General features: G+C 45.7%; 1 protein-coding gene across 1 annotated transcript; it reads left to right on the plus strand.

Moving 5' to 3' along the window:
• The first annotated feature begins 6,265 nt into the window (after positions 1 to 6,265).
• On the plus strand, positions 6,266 to 12,346 carry SRSF3 (serine and arginine rich splicing factor 3). The gene is made up of 6 exons (XM_052815295.1): positions 6,266 to 6,405; positions 7,208 to 7,415; positions 7,956 to 8,090; positions 10,278 to 10,316; positions 11,124 to 11,210; positions 11,482 to 12,346. Exons 2-6 carry the CDS (start codon positions 7,210 to 7,212, stop codon positions 11,507 to 11,509), a joined length of 495 nt encoding a protein of 164 aa, XP_052671255.1. The 5' UTR covers positions 6,266 to 6,405; positions 7,208 to 7,209; the 3' UTR covers positions 11,510 to 12,346.
• Positions 12,347 to 17,421: the final 5,075 nt, after the last annotated feature.

Below are 17,421 nucleotides of genomic sequence, written 5' to 3' on the forward strand. Positions count from 1 at the left end.
TCTCGCAGCTTCTATGGACATCAAATTGCTTTTTATTATATTCCTCATGACAGCTTATTTTGAGCCCGCTATTTCAGAGCAATCAAATAAGTGTTCCTGATTTCATTACGTGAGTCCCAATTGTTAAGGAGAGTGTCACTCATTAAAGAGAACAAAGTGTATCACCAATTAAAGATGACATTTGTTAAATGTTGGTACAACAGGGGCCTGCTTCGCATCTTAGTTTCCAGGGTAGCAGTTACACTGCAGTTACACTGAATTATTTGCCCGTGAAAGCAAGGTTTCTTAGTTACATCTTGAAGGACTAATAAGCCTTGGCCAAAGTCGTGTCCAAAACATCTGGTCTAATTCATCCTTGAACTTTTTGAGTCTCCGTTGTATAATGGATTTTCATTGAATGCAGTTACCAGCATTTCCACCGGAAGAACTAATACCGCATTAATGCGAGTGACTGCAGGCAGGCCAGAGACACTGAGATGGGATCAGTCAATGGGCACTTGAAGCATTCTGTAATGGCCAAACTGCATTGCTATGGCTACGCTATTCCACTGGATATTTCTTTCCACCCAAGGACTTAGAAGTCAAAATAGCCCTGGACGTGACTGTAACATCTCCCTGAGAGGTGTATGTGAGGGACAGGCTGCTCTTAAGTTACAATAGATCTTTGAGAAGCATCCGGCGCAATGACTTACTGGCACTAACCGTGCAGTAGGGAAGAGATCCTTGCAGGGATTGATTTCCATGGTTTTCAGTATTTCTGAAGAAAATATAAAATGTGTCGATTGCACAGCTTATACCACAGCCACACACATCGTAGTTAATATTTCTAACTCTGATCGGAACGTTCCTAATTTCACAAGGAGAAATTGTACAACCAGCACTACCGAGTGGTATTTTTAGCTGGTATAGATTAATCTCTGCAAGAGCCCTGAACACTGTAGAGCAAACTAAGAGCCCATTTTGCCCGGGAAGTTACCAGCATGCCCAGCTGATTGGAGTTTGGTTACCTCGGGGCCTCCCTCCAAGCACACTTGGAGCCATCAAAGGTTTTAGCCTTGGCTTCAAAGCCTTCGTTCCCACCCTCCGGCGGCTTTTCCTGGTCTTAAGGCCTGACTTTGCATTAGAGGGTGCCTTTGCTGTTGAATTACCTTTTTCAGTGGGAGCCTTTGAGCGAGGAAGGCTGTGCAAATTACGGTTTCCTAGTGAGTGATTCTTTTGTTTTGCTTTCCAGTCCTCTCCCCAGGGAGCCAGGTGGGGGAGGAAGGGAATATGGCTTGCTGCAGAGCATGAAAGAAAAAGGAAAGAGAAAGCCTGGAGGCCAGTTGCGGGGGAAGATGGAATGGGGGGAGGGAACAGGAAGCAAAGCAAATGTGCAAATAGCCTCGTTAGGGCAAGAGGGATCCTCTTGCCCGGGATTTGAAAACTTAATTAAACAAAGACTGTACTGCCTCAAAGGGATCCTCTATCTGTAGGGAGATGGATAGACAGATCTGGTAATTTTTTTCCACGTGCCGTTCTGTTATTCACCAGTAACAGGAGTGTGGGCTCCAGAAGGCTTCGTGCTTCTCTAATGTAAAAATCGACCTTGGTTTTTTGGATTGGGCTTGGGTTTGGGGTTTTTTTCGCTAACTGCTCTTAGCCTAACAGACTAAAATTCATATGAGCTGTTCAGTGCCGTGTGTGGAAACAAAGACACCGCCCTGTTGAGAGGAAACTCTGTGACCACACTTGGATGGTAAATATAGTTCCCCTGAGCTGCTGGTAATGAATGGCTGCTCTCTCTTCCTGGCCTCCCTAATTGAGAGATCAGAGGAAATGACACCTCGCAGCAAACCCACAGGCCACGAAGACTTTTGCACCACTACACCCGCATCTCTCAGCACTACAGGGGCCATCACCAGCCCTCTGCCGCTGGCAGGAAGGGGCTAACAGCAGCATCACCTCGGTAACTAAAGGAGATGAAATTCAGCTCCTAGAGAGCAGGCTCCAGGCTTCCCCTCACTTACAGCTCTTATCACCTTCTTATTGCTGGGGGGACAGTCTTGTGCAATCCGGAGAGGCGTAAGTAATCGCATTTGTTGGGGGGTAGGCTCCAGGGCCAGCATCTGGACTGCGTGGGCAGTTTTAAATCCTGGCCCCTAATCCACTACGTACTGCTTCATCCCAGAGAGAACTCCCATCTTCCAGGGGATTAAAATTGGAGTTGAACAGCAGTGAGTCAGGCTCACTGTTTTAATTTTCCATTTACTGATTTCAAGCCAGATTTACAGAAGTGCCTGAGAGTTACAGGTCTATTTCAACACAGTAGCAAGGATAAGTGTTTTGTCCTGCAAAACCTGCCCTGGAGCCAAGCCTGAGGCTGACTCTTTCTTTTTCCTTCCCAAAATAGTCTCCAGATGGAGTATTTTCTGTGTGCAAAACAAATTCAGGTGAAGCTGAGACAAAGCCTCCAGTCCCTTGTGCAGCTTCTGCAACACCCGCTGGGCTCTCTGAGCTCGCTCCTGGTTCGACGGGGTTGCAGTATGCCTGGAGAAGTCTGCTGAGAACCTCGACTGAGCAAAAACAAAACAAAAGGAGGGGTATCCCCCAGTGCCGTGGGGCCTGCCTCGCCTGCAAAGGAGCTCTGCGGGATCTGCCCCTGCGAGAGGGGAATGCCGCCATCTGGTGCCCACACCTTGGCTTGGCTGGGCCGGGGGAGGAGGTGGGCAGGTGGGTGCTGACCCCAGCTGAGTCGAGGGCTGGGGCTCAGGGGCAGCCCTAAATCCTGCCTGAGAAGCAGGGGAGCCCAGAGGTTACCTGGCAATCAGCTGTCTTGTCCCCAGACTAGAGGGCTTCATGCTAGAGAGGGTGCCCAGTTGCTAGTGTTGTAGGACCAAGAAGGTGTTTCTTAAAGGACCAAATTGGCCAAGAGCTGGTCTGGATTTCTTATTTCTTTGTAGTGCCGGCAAATGGTGTACTGGCCCTGAGGGAGAGCGGTTCGTCAGTCTGCCACCATACAGAGGTCATGGGGCTCCCAGCGGCAGGGTCTGGGGTTGTAATCGACACCCAGCCCTCAGATGTAAAAGATGCAGAAGGAGGTGGGACCCCAGCAATGGCAGAAGGCTCACACCTGGAAAGATGGGGATGAAGGTTGAGGAACTAAGTCTCCAAATGATATGTCATTCAAATAACCGGACTTCTTGCTAACTAATCCCCAAGTGCTGAGTCTTGGGGACATGCTGTGCCCCTGCGCTGGATGCTGAGTGTGTCTTAGTTTAGGTCTGTGATGTATAAATTATAGTCTGTTCTTTCACTCTCCCTTTACTTGAGGTCTGAGGCACAGCTAAAAGCTTTAACGGTGCAAAAAATTCTATATTTTAAAAGTAAGGGAATAAGGAACAGGGACTTTGTACCCTGTAAACAGAAGAGCAGTCGTGGTAGGAATAAGCTTACACCAGCTGGTTGTAATCTATCGAAAGATCAGGCAAGTGTAAGTCACTGTTTCTTTAAAAAGTAGCCTTCATCAAGATTAGTCTGTTGGCAGGATGTGAAAATGGGTTGAATTCACAAGAACTTCACAAGCACCTAGCTGAGGTATGACTACGTGCAGTCAGCTTTCTGACTGATGTAAAGGTCTGTCCCCTCAGACCAGTTCCTGTTATGTTCGTGTAATGACATTTCCTAGCAAAAGACCTTTCTGTAGAGAGACTCATGCCAGTAAATAAGTATTTTTGCTAATGTCTAGTTTTGCTTGAGGAGCATCTCTAAGAGATCCTATTGCTGACAGAAGTATTCTTCAGTAAATACTGTCTGTCTCCTGAAGTATCCCTTAAATTTGGCTCACATGGCTGAGGTTTCTTCCAAATCATAATGGGTAGAATGTGTTCATCTTTTAATGTGAGATTTAAATCTCAGAAATCATGACAGCAGCTTGAATATAACACCTTACTTCATGTCAGTGTGGTCATGGATTCTGGTCTGGCCATGTTATAAACTAGATAACTGTGTTCCACTGTAATTGTGCAGGCGTTAGATGCCTCTTCAATCTAGTCTCGGCCCACCTGTTTAGAGTAGATATGGTTTTGTTTGTAAAGTCAGTGTTCTCTCCTTCCTTTTATGGAAGATCCAATGAATGTAAAAGTTCTGTACATCTCATAAATATTGGACACGAATGGCATTTTCTTACTGCAAAAGCAAGAGAGTTGCAAGGCAGCAGGATTTTTCAAACACTATCTTACAAACTTGGAATAAGGAAGAAAGTAATGTAACACAATGCAGCTTGCATATATGTATACATGTACACATATATAGTGCGGCTCAGAGCTGTTTCAGGGTATCATCTTTCGGAGGACAATCAAAATGCTGACTTTTGAATTACTGAAGTGCTGCGTGGCTATGTTGGGGCATCCTAAAACCGACTGTGGAAATAGGTTGGGTTTTTGGCTGAATACAGTTGCCTCTGTTCTGACCTCTGCCTTTTGTCACAGTTGTGTGCCACATTTAGTTTCTTTATAATGCCAAAAGCAAACTGAAAATGGATTATGTTTGGATGATGTGCTTTTTACAGCATGTGATTTATAAAACATGGTGGTGGGCCTAAGCCCACGTAAGAAGTGCCTTGAATAGAACAGGTAGTATGTCCTAGATGAATGCTGAATGTCGTGTTTACTTTGCAGGAGGTGAACTTACTTCTGAATAAATCCTTTGTTGCCAAGTCTGTCATCTGTAATTATTTTCATATGTCATGTGTAAATCTGATATGGAGTTAGAAGATCTGTTAAGATTACAGGGTTGTCCCAGTTGCTCTCTAACTAATGTTTGGTGTGTTTTAGTTTGTTTTTTTTTTTTTAAATACTTATTATTATAAAACTTAAATCATGTGTCAAATGTACATTAGGTGATGTGAGGCGGTGTCTAGTTAATGTTGCAAACGCCAGTCGAGAAGGGAGGCGAGCATGGGAAATCACCATCTCGAAGTCATAAAGTGAAATGGCTGAACAGCCCTAAGTAAACTTCAAATTATTTCCTTTCATTGTGTTGCCTCAGGAAATTAACCATCAGCTAATTTAGATTACAATGCATTAGACTAATTAAAAGCAGGTAACTGTCAGATAACTGTACACATGGTAAAGATACTTTAGAGCATCAGCTACCTCAAAATCCTTGTTGTTTTTCTGTCCCTTGGCCAGTTTTGACCCTTGGGAGGATTTTACTGAGAAGAGGCTCTTAAAAATAATGAGGGACGCTTCAAAAGATTTTGGAAAATTCAAATGAATTATAGCAACAGGTTGTCTTTAATTCCAGTAATTTTTTTTTACATGCTGGTACAATTCTCGTAGACTGAGGACGCACAGTTCCGGCTTGGAAAACACAGTACGTGTGCATTAATTTGCACTCAAAATGCCTTACTTATCACATATAATATTACTCAAAGTATTATTAATTATACTTGTACCAGATGAACCTGTCTTCTCTGGCCCAAGTCAAAAAGGTAAAGTCTGGATTAAACAGCCTACAGATATGGCTGCAAAGTGACATTTTGGGAAGTTACTGCAGCAGCAGCCCTGGATGGGTTTCTCTATTAGTTGATAACCTGAAACAAGGTTTGTTATCTAAGGCAACCCCTCTGGAGCAAGTTGGGTTTTTAACTCGTTAAAACCTAGCTAAATGAATGAGAGTTTAGTAAAGCACATCAGCACCACTGACTGTGCCCTCTGTAACTAAAATTCCTCAGTTCAAATCCTCTCATTTTCTACTGAGCGCTGAAAAAAACCACTTCCCTCTTTTGGGCCTCAGTAGGTGGAAGCCCACACATAACATTTACCAAAAACTATGGGTTAACACTGGTTTGCTCAACACATTTAAAGCCCCTGACCATGGGGAAAAATGGCTATTAGTGAATCGAAGCTTTCATACGTGTAAAACCCTCATGATGAGGGGATGCTGCTTAAAAAACATAGTCTGAATGTATCCCACCGGGTAAGGGAGACACAAGAAAACAAAACCTTCTTTTTCCGTTTAGCCAGCAAAAGAGCCTCCCTGGGCGTGTTGCCGTTTCGTGATTTGAGGGACCTGACGTCTCCCCTCGCTAATCGGTTTCTAAAGCGAAATTTTGGGCGAGAGGAGGGGAAGCTGCCGACCTGAGAGCTCCCGCCATTCTCGCTGAGGTGAAGCCCGCCCGCCGCCGTTTGGGGCCGCGCGGAGGCGGTGGGATGAGAGGAGCTGTCAATCAGGGGAACGGCGCCCTCTGATTTGCTGCCGCCTGCTCTCACGTAGGAGCGGGCTGTCCGTATATAAGAGCGGGCGGGGTAGGGGCCTGCCGCCATTTTGTCCAGTGAGGAAAAGCGGAGCGGGAGTCTCGTTGAGGGTCGAGTCGGCTACGAATTTAGCGCGGGCTCCCTTCGCGCGCCCTCCCTCTTAGCATCGGTGAGGATCTTCACCTCGGAGGGCGGGGGGGAGGCGGCACCCGCGGTCTCGGTCCCCGGCAGGGCGGATGGAAGCGGCGGGGCCCGGTGGCGGCAAACAAAGAGCAGCCGCCATTTTGTAAAGCTGGGCCGCGGGCGGTGGCTGCTGCTCCGCTGAGGAAAGCCGGGCGGGGAGAAGGCGGGTAGACCACGGATTGCCTTGAAGAGCCCGCTCGCCGCCTTTTCTCCGTGGCCAGTGAGGCGAGGTGCGGCCGGGAGGGAGGTGCCGCGGGGGTGGTGGTGGCGCCTTTCCCGCCCGCTCCGGGGGAGCGCTGGTTCCTCACGCCGCGCACGCAGCGCTGAGGAGATACTCGGGAGGGATTCCCCGAGCGCTCACGGCGTGGTCTCTGCCGGACATGGCGCTGCTTCTCCCCCCGGCATGTGCAGCTTCCCCCGGATCCCGCTCCGAGAACAATGGAGCCCTTCTCCCGCGCAGCGCTCCCCCTGCAGGCCTGGCCCCCGCTGTAACCCGTGGCAGGCGAGAGGGGCGCTGAGAAACACTGCCGTCCTTAAAAGTAAAGGAAATTCCCTGAAGTAGTGAATTTTAATCACGATTACGATATAGCAGCTAGCTTTTCTGTTTGGTTTTAAACACTCTCCTTCCCTCCACCGCCCCTTCCACACAGGTTAATGTTTTTATCATGTCTGACCATATCACTGTTGGAAGTTTCTGGGAAAAGCAACCAACAGAACTGCTTCCCTTGTAAGTGAATAAACACTTGCTGTGTGCTAAATATACATGAGCTTTTTTTTTTTTGTCCTAGCGATGCATCGTGACTCTTGTCCGCTGGACTGCAAGGTTTATGTGGGTAACCTTGGGAACAATGGCAACAAAACTGAACTAGAGCGAGCTTTTGGCTACTATGGACCACTGCGCAGTGTATGGGTGGCAAGAAATCCTCCTGGTTTTGCCTTTGTGGAATTTGAAGATCCACGAGATGCAGCTGATGCAGTAAGAGAACTAGATGGAAGGTAAAATGTGCTTCTTGCGTGTTTGGCTTGCCTGGTGGAAATAAGAGAAATTGTGGGTAGTGATACAGTTTAAATTGGGAAGCTTCAACTGGCAAAACGAACAACTTGACACGTTTGTTACACAATATTTATTTGTATGGTGATATAAGGGTAGTCTTTCTTAATAGCATGGGAATAGCATTGGGACAGTTAATTTTACATGTTACAGAGTTGGACTCCCAAGCTAGACATGACTTGGACCTCTTGGTGTGCATTAGTTAAATTAAAGATGGTGTTACTATAAAGAGGCAAAACTGGTGAGGGAGACGGTCCTTGGTTCCTTCTCTGCCCACTTTAATAGTATGGCAAGCTTTCAGAAGTGGCCAAACCTTTGGTCTGTCATGCTGGAGTCTACTCCGAATACTGTATACTTCAACTAACGTGTATAGGCAGAATGGTTTTGCCCTTGACTTTTCCCTTCCCCCTCTCTATTCCGTCAGTTTTCTTCTGCATGGAGACTTGCCCCTGGAGATGCTAACCAATGTCAATCTCTTTTCCCAGAACCCTCTGTGGGTGTCGTGTCAGAGTGGAACTCTCCAATGGTGAGAAACGGAGTCGGAACCGTGGTCCACCTCCATCCTGGGGCAGGCGTCCTCGAGATGACTATCGCAGGAGAAGTCCTCCTCCTCGTCGCAGGTACCCTAGGTCGAAGTACACTCATAGAGCTGTTGGCACTGTTACCACTTAGCATCCTAGAAGCAGGCTTTTTAAAAGCATGTTGATGGATAACATTCATCTATCTGATCACAATTTGGAGATGGCAAATGCTAAAAAAAAAAAAGAAAAACCCCCAAACCCCACAAAATCGAGGTGAACTTAAGTTGTGTTGAATGTTGGCTTTTGTCCTTAGGTCACTGTGCAAGTTGGTAGTCAGCGCCCTCTATCCTGGACCTATCCTCGTTCCTCCTAAAATCGGCTCATCTTCTAGTCACACTTTCCCTTTCTTCCCCATACTTCAACTTAGGCTGTTCCTTTCCTTTATTCCATAATGGCGAAACATGACATACAGCAGCTTAGCATTTCCATACAGATGTGTTTCTCCGCTTTGTTTGCACAATTTAAATACTTTCCAAGTAGGCAGCTGTTTAATAATAGATGAAGTAACAGTTGCTCTAAACATCTAGAATCTTTACACTTTAGTGTTAGTTTGGAATTAAAGCATCATGTGACGATCCTGTCACTTGAGGTTTGCAAACCCAGCTCTAAAATATAGCAGGATTTTTGGTAACTGACACGTTCTTGGACCCAGACTAGCTTGTCTGGCAGTTTAAGTCTGCAACGTGGTTTTTGCAGGACTGAATTTACCTGTTGCAGGTGAGTGAAGTCCTCACAAGTCAGGGTTTCAAGCTTACCCTTTTGCTGTTGAAAAATAACACATTAGGAGTATTTGTTAGCTAATAGATGGTTGTACTGATGGCTTGTTTTTCATTTTTTTTATGCTTTTTGGTCCATCTATTAATAAAAATGAACCCGTTACAGAGTCACCATCATGTCTCTTCTCACCACCCTCTGAGTCTGCATTAGCCAGTCAACTAGCCCTTTCAGCGTCATGTGACCAGCGCGCCCCATTCAGCTTGGCTGGTGTCGTTTCACATGACCCAGGCATGGCCAGTCGTCAGGTTGCACCGCCCTTTGGTTCCCGAGCATGCTGTTTTCTCTCAGCCTTCTCTCCAACCTTAACCAAATCGGCAGCAGCCACCTCGACCGCCCACACATTCCCGGCCAATCAGCTCAGCTGTTTATTTACCAAATGTCTTCACAACAACTACAGCAGCAGCCTTCGGCTAACAAAAAAGCAGGAAAAATCCACAACACCCCCTTCGCCAACCAACTAAATACAACGCAACATCTGGCAAAACCTTTTCAGCAAATTCTTCTTGGCAGTCAGTCCGGCAGCCTCACCTCACCATTTCTAGCTTGTTGAAACCAAAAACTAGTAAGTTTTTCCTGCTTATACAGTTTACTGCTGGTTAAAATAAGGAGTAAGCGGCTTATAAGTAATTACTTTTCTCAATCAAAGGCTGGCTGTGCATAATTGAGTGGTAACGTACATATGTTGCTTGAGAAAACTTTTAAGGGTGATATGGAAGCTCTTACACTGTGAATAACGTAAAAACCAGTATATTTGCATGTGAGATGCCAAACTAAATTTTTAATAAAGCTCTAACAAACTTAGCTTTTCCTTGCCAGAAAAATCCTATCACCTTTAAATGGTTTTACTAACAGTTTTCAAAACTTAAAACAATTACTTTTTGGGATGAACTGGGCCGAGCTAAGGTTATTTTTTTTTTATTTTTATTTTTTAAGAAAATAGTCTAAACACACTCTATGGCATTAAAAATGACAATCACAAATATGCAGTTCTAATGTAGCACTTAATGGCATTATCAATATTTACACTGAGCGCATTTTCACTTTTTTCCACTTGGTATCTCTTATGTCTTGTTATGGACCTTTTGGCTTGCATGGGTTCCAAAACATTTGGTCTGTGCTATTTTTTTTTTTTTTTTTTTGGAACCACTTGTGGGACTTTGGTGTGGTGTTCTGGGCAGTGTATTTAGTTGAAATGGAAAGTGTTGCATTGGACAACTCTGCTATGAAGCATTCTTAGTTAAAGTGAATTCGTGGTTGGAAACGTGCTGTTCACACTGAGCTTTGTTTTACTGCCTAATCTTTCCATGCCTTTTACTGGATGATGGATGCCAGTTATTCTTGGCACGTTCCCTGGGCCCAACAGTGAGTTTGACAAGTTGGGAAATGCCTCACCCCGTTAATGCTAAAAGAATTGATAAAAAGGCCTCACATTTCTTTTTCTGGTTCTAGATCACCGCGAAGGAGAAGCTTTTCTCGTAGCCGCAGCAGGTATGCATCAGTTAATTACAGCATGGACCGTTTCGTCCAGGAGGTTTACAAAGAAATGAACCAAAACAGTTTAACGTTTGGGCAGTATGCATTAATAGACTCCAGGGTAGGCTTTGTAATTTCGGTAAAAGGGAGAAAAGGGTTTGCTTCTGTTACATTGATTGCCTGGAGTTACTATATTTACACAGCTATTTGAGATTCCAGGGTTACCAGTTGAAGGATATTAAGAATGGAAGTAACTAGTTCTTCTGTTCTGCAGCTGTCCAAGGTTCCTGCCAGTTTTTCCACAAAGTTTCTGTGTTAATGTGCTACTCCCCTCCAGATACCATGAGTCACAAGTACAGATGATAAGAAGCGTAGTGACCATGTTCTGCTGTCCCATACTGGAAAGTGTTAGGTGGTAACGACACAGCGGTGTAACGTGGTTTTGTGTTAGGGTCTTTGAAGCTTCCAGAGTTCACATGCTATTTTTACGTTCTTGTAGCATAGGATGCTGCATTGCTGTAAGGGATGTGTCGGTATATGTGGACACGCCATGTTAGCTGAGGCACTGTCACTTGCAGTGTGACTCTGAACAGATGTAAACTGCTGCAAAGGAATAGATCAACACAACCTAAGCTGTGTTGTGTAGCTCCAGCTGATTATCCTTACCTGAAGGAAAGGCTAATATCATAATCTTTAACAGGTTTCCCCTGGTTGAATAGTTAAAAACATAACTTCCTGAAGGGAAGCTTTTTAGATAGCCGTGTTAACCTAATTCAGCTTTGCTTTGAGGCTATAATCATCTTGCATTGTAATCTTTACCAGGTCCCTCTCCAGAGACAGAAGAAGAGAGAGATCACTCTCACGGGAGAGGAATCACAAGCCTTCTCGTTCCTTTTCCAGGTCTCGCAGGTAGGATGAGTCTTTTAGTGGTTATGCATTTTGAATAAATCTGTGAAAGTGATTGTTTCCATGTCTTGGTAATACTGAAGAAGGTTGTGGTGGAGAATCATCTCTAGTGTCTTATGAAGTTCTTTGTCTTGAAGAATTAAATACTCAGTTTTATTAAATGAACATTATTTTTTAAATGCTTATCTTGCCATCTACTAATTGGGGCTGAGGGGTTTAAAGCAAAATCTGCTGCTCTTGGCACCTGGTTGCTAACGTGTCTTTTCTTCTTTAGTCGCTCCAGGTCAAATGAGAGGAAATAGGACTGTGAGAAGGAGCTGTGTACAGGAAGTCATTAGATCTGAGGACAGGAGGAGTATGTACAGAACATTGTTTTGTTTTGAAACTTCATAAAGCTTGGTGCATTTTTAAAATGTTTTAGCTGTTGAACTTGCTTTGTTCCTTGTATCTTGTAACAGGTGGCAAATGTAAAGATGTGAATCTGTATATGGTTCTGAGCAGATCATATGATTTGTAATATTAATCACTTTACAATGTACCATTATGCATAACTTTTTGTTGCGTTGAATGGTAAGCAGTTTGTCTGGCATAGATAGAATGCTTCTGGTCTTGATGTGCTGGGGAATGTTTTGCTGGGATTCAGCTTTTGGAAGGAGGCATGCAATGAAGATGTGTTCATTGCAGAAGCATGGCCATGAGCGGTGTTCGTCTGTGCAGAACAAGACGCAGATGCTTCATAGGACAGTTCTCGGAAATAGTCAGGAACGTCGAGCAGGCGGCCTGTGAAGGGAGTGACTGAGCTGCAGTTTTATCCAGAGCTCTAGTTCTGACTTCCATTACCTGGAAGTGAGCTACTTTATATTACGTGAAATATAAATCTTTAGCCGTAGGGTCAGTTAATTTTGTACTTCATGTGACTAGAGTACTTCTTAAATAGATGATTGTTGATTGACCATCTATTCCAGAACCTCTGAACAGACCAAATACACAGCAGAACTGACAACTGGAGTGGATGTGTTGAGTGTGTAATGGTACATTGTAAAAGTTATGAATTAAACATTTCTTTACTGTACAAGAATTTTCATGTCACTTGTAAAATGTCTTTTGTGAGATCCTTGGGATTAAAGTTTTGGTTACAACTTGTTGTTTAGTATTTAACTTGAGTACCTGCTATATACGTTTGCATTGCAGAATGTGTGCTTGGGTCTTGTGGTGCAACTGGGTTAAATCAAATGTGCTCCGCAGTATGGGGTAAGGTGACACTCGCCACATCTCACTGTGACACACCTGTGAACTGTTCAAACGCTGCTGTAAGTTGCAGGTCACTACCTGCGGCTAGGCTCCATACCTTCTCACACCTCGGCGAGGGGCAGGGCCTCGTTCCGTCACTGGCATCTCATACCAGTGTTAGAAATACAGCCTAGGTGACCTGGGTAGATGATGCTGGCTTGGCTTCTTGCCTAATGGTGAGCTCCAACATGCTTACTCAGAAAAGCAGCTGGAGATACCAAGGTTCACAATGGGTTTTGCATCCTGGATGTGGGTTGGTAACGACATTTAAGGTGTTCTTCATATCTGTCAGTTTTGAAATGACTGGTCTGTAAACTGAAGCTTTGCATGAAGATTTCACATGGAGTGTAAAACCCCGGCATGGCTCAAGTGCAATTAGAGCTCCCAAACTACCTAACGGCCCCTTTTTTTCCTGTATCCAAGAGAAGATGAGCTATATCCGTTTCAGTTGTGTCTGTTTAGATTAAACCCATCATACTGAACAGTCTTGTGGTTTAATTTCCTGCACTTGGGGTGTCCAGGCCAGGACAAGATGACGGCAAAGCTGTAATGGAAAGAAACTGCTACTTCACACACTGCCTAGAAAGGGGGTGTGTGAAAGGGGAGTGGGGACAATGCATGGTTTGTCACAGCAGCTGGGGTGCAGTGTCATGATTTTTTTTTTTTTTTTTAACTACTTAGGTACTGTTTATGGTTGGACTCGGTGATCTTAAAGCTCTTTTCCAACCTAAATGATTCCATGATTCTCTCAACAGCCCCTGGCCCAGTGTGCTGTGGTACAAGCACAACCAACCTCATGTTCACTGCAAAGCAGGAAGGCTGCAGGTGGTGCAAAAGGCACACACAGCCCTAAATGATCTTAAACTGGGAGTGTGGTGAGCTTAAAAGGTACAGAAAAATGCGCCGTCTTTTTTCTTGCCCCGTTTGGCCTGATGAGGAATTTGGGAAGCGTTGGGCTCGCAGCCGAGACAGTGCTCCGAGGCTGGTGGTGAGGTGGCTGCTGCTGCGCACTGTCGCGGCTCCCCGGCAGAGGTCGGGGTGGCCTCGTCAGCCGGCTGGGGCTCCTGTCCGCCTGATTCCGCATCAGGTTTGGTCTCAAAATGTTGACAGACCAGCTCCTCTGGGGATGTTTGTGTTAGATGAAAGGCAGCCAAGGGCTGAGATGATATCATGTGCCACACACAGCTGTGTTCCCTTTTTTAATAAGTGCTTCTACCAGGGTTTGATTTGTGGGATTGCAGCTCTTGTTGCCTGGGAGCCAGCCTCTCTGCTGGCACGTCGGTTCCTCTTGTGGTTACGTGGAGGGGAGGAAACGGCGGGGGACAAGTAGCTTTCAGTAGTTTCAACTACCAAAGGGAAAGGAGGGAAAGAAACCTGAAACGCTAGAGACAGTGTACGCTGCGGGGAAGCAGGTTGTGGTTTTCGTGCGTAGGGAGTCTGCAGAACTGGGAAGATTTTATCCGTTTCAGGTTTCTGACTTTGTATTTTACTCCTCAGCTGAATGAAGAAGTTGGCCCTTAGGCTGGCTCAGAACGGCTGCTTCACAGCAGATGACTGGTTTTATGTACTTGGGTGGGTTTTTGATGGGGAACAAAATTAGCAACTTCTAGAGAAAGATGGGAAATGTATAAACACGGACTGCGAACAGCCCTTCTCCCAGGGTATAATTACCAAGTGTTATTTTTAATGCAGCAACACATTGAAGGATTTAAGGCTTCCAGGTTGCTTCTGTGAGAGGGAACCAGCCTGGGAGCACTCACTACCCACAGGTAGAGAGCATTGTGGCTTGTCTTTAAAAAGTCTACTCTGAAATTAAATTTGCAAGGAAGTGTTTGTGTTGGTGTTCTAAGGCCAGGGACATCCCTCACCTCTCCCCAAAGATTCTTAAACCAGGGGGAGCCACTAAGCAGTGTGTCCTGGCCAAAAGAGGACAGACAGACTGTATCCAGTGGCAGAACTAGGTGGCTCACGCCCCATCCTCAGCGACAGCCCTGCTCTGAAGACTCTGGGTGACGGGGAACTCTGCTGCTTTCTACATTGTTTCAGGGCCTGGTTTCGGGGTCCTCACACTAACGTGTTAAGCTGCGTTTCTAAATTTGGGGAGAGGTTTAGCTGCCCCTGCTTTTGCCTGGCAGAAGCATCCTGAGGTTAAGACTATCAGAGTTGCTCAGACGCTCATCAGCGCAGTATCTAAGCACATCCCAGAAGCGCGCTAAACAACATAACTACCCTCTGTTTATGTGCGGTTTGTTCTTTTCTCACACTCTCCCTAGGGAGAGTATTGTGTGCAAATGGTTTTGCGAAGAAAGGGATTTTTTTTTTTCTTTTTATGTACATGCTGCTCTTTGTTTATGGCAGAGAAGATAATTTTAAGAATGTGCCTTGCACTTAGAAAATGGAGAGGTTAAATTATGTTCTTTCTTCCAATGGGATACGTTCCACCGCCCTTCAGACAGGTTCAGCTAACCAGGGTCATGCTTGGGCGAGAAGTTGCAATCTTGAAGAACACTGACAGTGGTTCTAGTTAAAAAAAACATGTATCAGCTACCTTTGGGGAGCTGCTGCAGTTCACCTCCAAAATGATCATCTTTCTGGAGCTGGGCTATTCTGTACTCCAGTCACACCAAGAACTAAAATACATTCTTGCCGGAAGATCGCTTGTGTTTCATGCTCTTTGTCTTTCCATTTCTTTTTGTTTGAAGTCAAAGGAGACATGAGAGACGCTGCACTGTGCCCTTGGGTCTTCCTGCAGCAGCCGGCATTGCCTGGAAGAGCAGGTTACGCCTCTTATCTCTGAACGTCTACGTGCTTCTGTGGGGACCTGTCAGCAGAATTCACCGCTGGAAGTGATGAGTGCCCTAGCAGTTCTGCAGCTTTTTTCTTTCGCTGTTAACATGACCTCTTTTCAGATTCCAGTTTTACTTTCTCTTACTCATCATCCCATCGTGTCACAATGTCTCCTGACATAAAGATCCATGAAGCATCTGAACATTTGATGAACTTTCTCGCATTTCTGCTGGTTTTAATCACTGTCCTTATACCCACATTCAATCATAGCCCAGAAATACTGTCCCAAAACCTGAGCTACAATCACCATCATGAGTCGTCCTACGCTGGTGCTGATGTAGCGCAGCGTCGCTTTGCTAGAAAAGAAAAAAAGTGAAAAAAACAGAGCATCAACCCCTTTGGCAAACGGAAGGCCGAAGGGCAGAAGTGCAGTTCCAGTAGCTCCGGTTCGACCTTAGATCCCGCACAGCGAGGCGATAGCACGGCGCCTGAGACCTGCCATAAAGAGGCGGGTCTCAGCTTCCCTGTTGCTGAAATGCAGCTAGCTCCAATGTCACACCTCAACCTGCCAAAAATGGGCAAAATAAAGACAGTTTTCGCTTGGCAACTATTAAAGTCACTTAGTAAAGCAGTTGCTGAAGCTGAAGCAGCATCACAGCCTGTCAGCCCATGCAAGAAGTGTTCTGGCTTCCTAGAAATACTGTCACTGTCTCGGTTTTCTGTTTCATTTCTGAAGTTTTGCTGAGGCTCTTCTGGGTCACTGAGGCACTACCACTAGTTACATTCTGTTAGTGCCCTTCAAACAAATGCTGTTGTGGACTAAAATAAACACGAGATCCAGACAAATATAAAATAGACTATGCAATAGGAACGCTATGTTCCCAAGTGATTCATTCATCTATTATTTAATAATTTAGTAGCTGACATAACTCTTAGTTGAACAAATCTTCACATCAATTCGAGTGGTGTTTCTGCTCAGTCCTACATGTAACTTTAGCTGTCAGATTTTCTGTGGGAGCAATCCCAATCGGAAAAGGGAAATGTACCTCCTTCCCAGCTAGATTGTGCCACCGATCGCAGTGGTGTTACTCCACAACCTGCCTGTGGTACCCCAGGATTCATCCTGCTGCAGTCAGAGTCAGACTGTCCTGTCCTTGGGTACTTCGCTGGACAACACACGAGCACACTGACAGGTTGTGAGGTACCAATAGCACGTGCAGACACCGTGCCGCTGCCGAATGCCACCGGCAAAGCAGCCTGGCGACGTGCACCGTGGTGTGAAAGGCCCTTGGCAAGCTGCAGCCCTCCATCGGGAGCCACGGTATCAGGGTGGAGCAGCGGTATCGGGGTGAGGCACCATGTCACCCTGGGTGTCACTTTGGAAGATCACTACTGCCAGCTGTGAGAGAGAAGTATTATCTCCACCGCATGCAGAGGCTGCTTTGTCCATGAATATTCAGCAATATTCAGCAGCGTCTCTGCGAGGAAGCCCTGCTGCTCTGCCCAGCCTTTCCCCCGCCGCTGCTGACGGAGGGCTTGCCATTAGTCTTTGCTAGAAAATGTTTGAGGTTACTCGCTTCTAATACCGACATTATTTACCATTGCATTAAAACCTGGTCGGTCACTGCAGAACACCCACCGGCTGGACTGGGTGCTGTGCTTCCTGGTGCTAGTAAATGGTGGATTGATGAGCTTTTCATGCAGTCCTATTATAAGCTTTTTGGGAGGAGGCTGCCCCTGCCAGACAGATAGGCTTCAGGTGTGGTACGCTGCTACTCCTGCAAATAGTAATTCTTGTAGCTGCCTGGTTGACACATCCTGCTTAGAAACTCATGGTTCAATGTTCACCAGATTTGGAGTCAGGAGTTCCCCCTGCACAGGGCGAGTTTGACAGGGACTGGTGGGGTATTTTTTGACCTATTGCAGAGTGTGGACATTTCGAGGTTTTCATGTTTCTTGTTTCACAGCCTCCCTCTCCCTCTTCGTCTCCATCTTTGTGGCATATTGCAGTTGGTCGTCTATAAATCTTTTGGTCTTCTGCAAAGCCCAGGTTTGTTACAGGAGGACAAGAAAGGCTCTGGTGCAGCGTCACTGCTGGTGGGTGATGTATGGGACATTTTTAACCTGTTTCCAGCCT

Source organism: Harpia harpyja, chromosome 19 (genome assembly GCF_026419915.1).
Source record: "Harpia harpyja isolate bHarHar1 chromosome 19, bHarHar1 primary haplotype, whole genome shotgun sequence".
Taxonomy (NCBI): Eukaryota; Metazoa; Chordata; class Aves; order Accipitriformes; family Accipitridae; genus Harpia; species Harpia harpyja.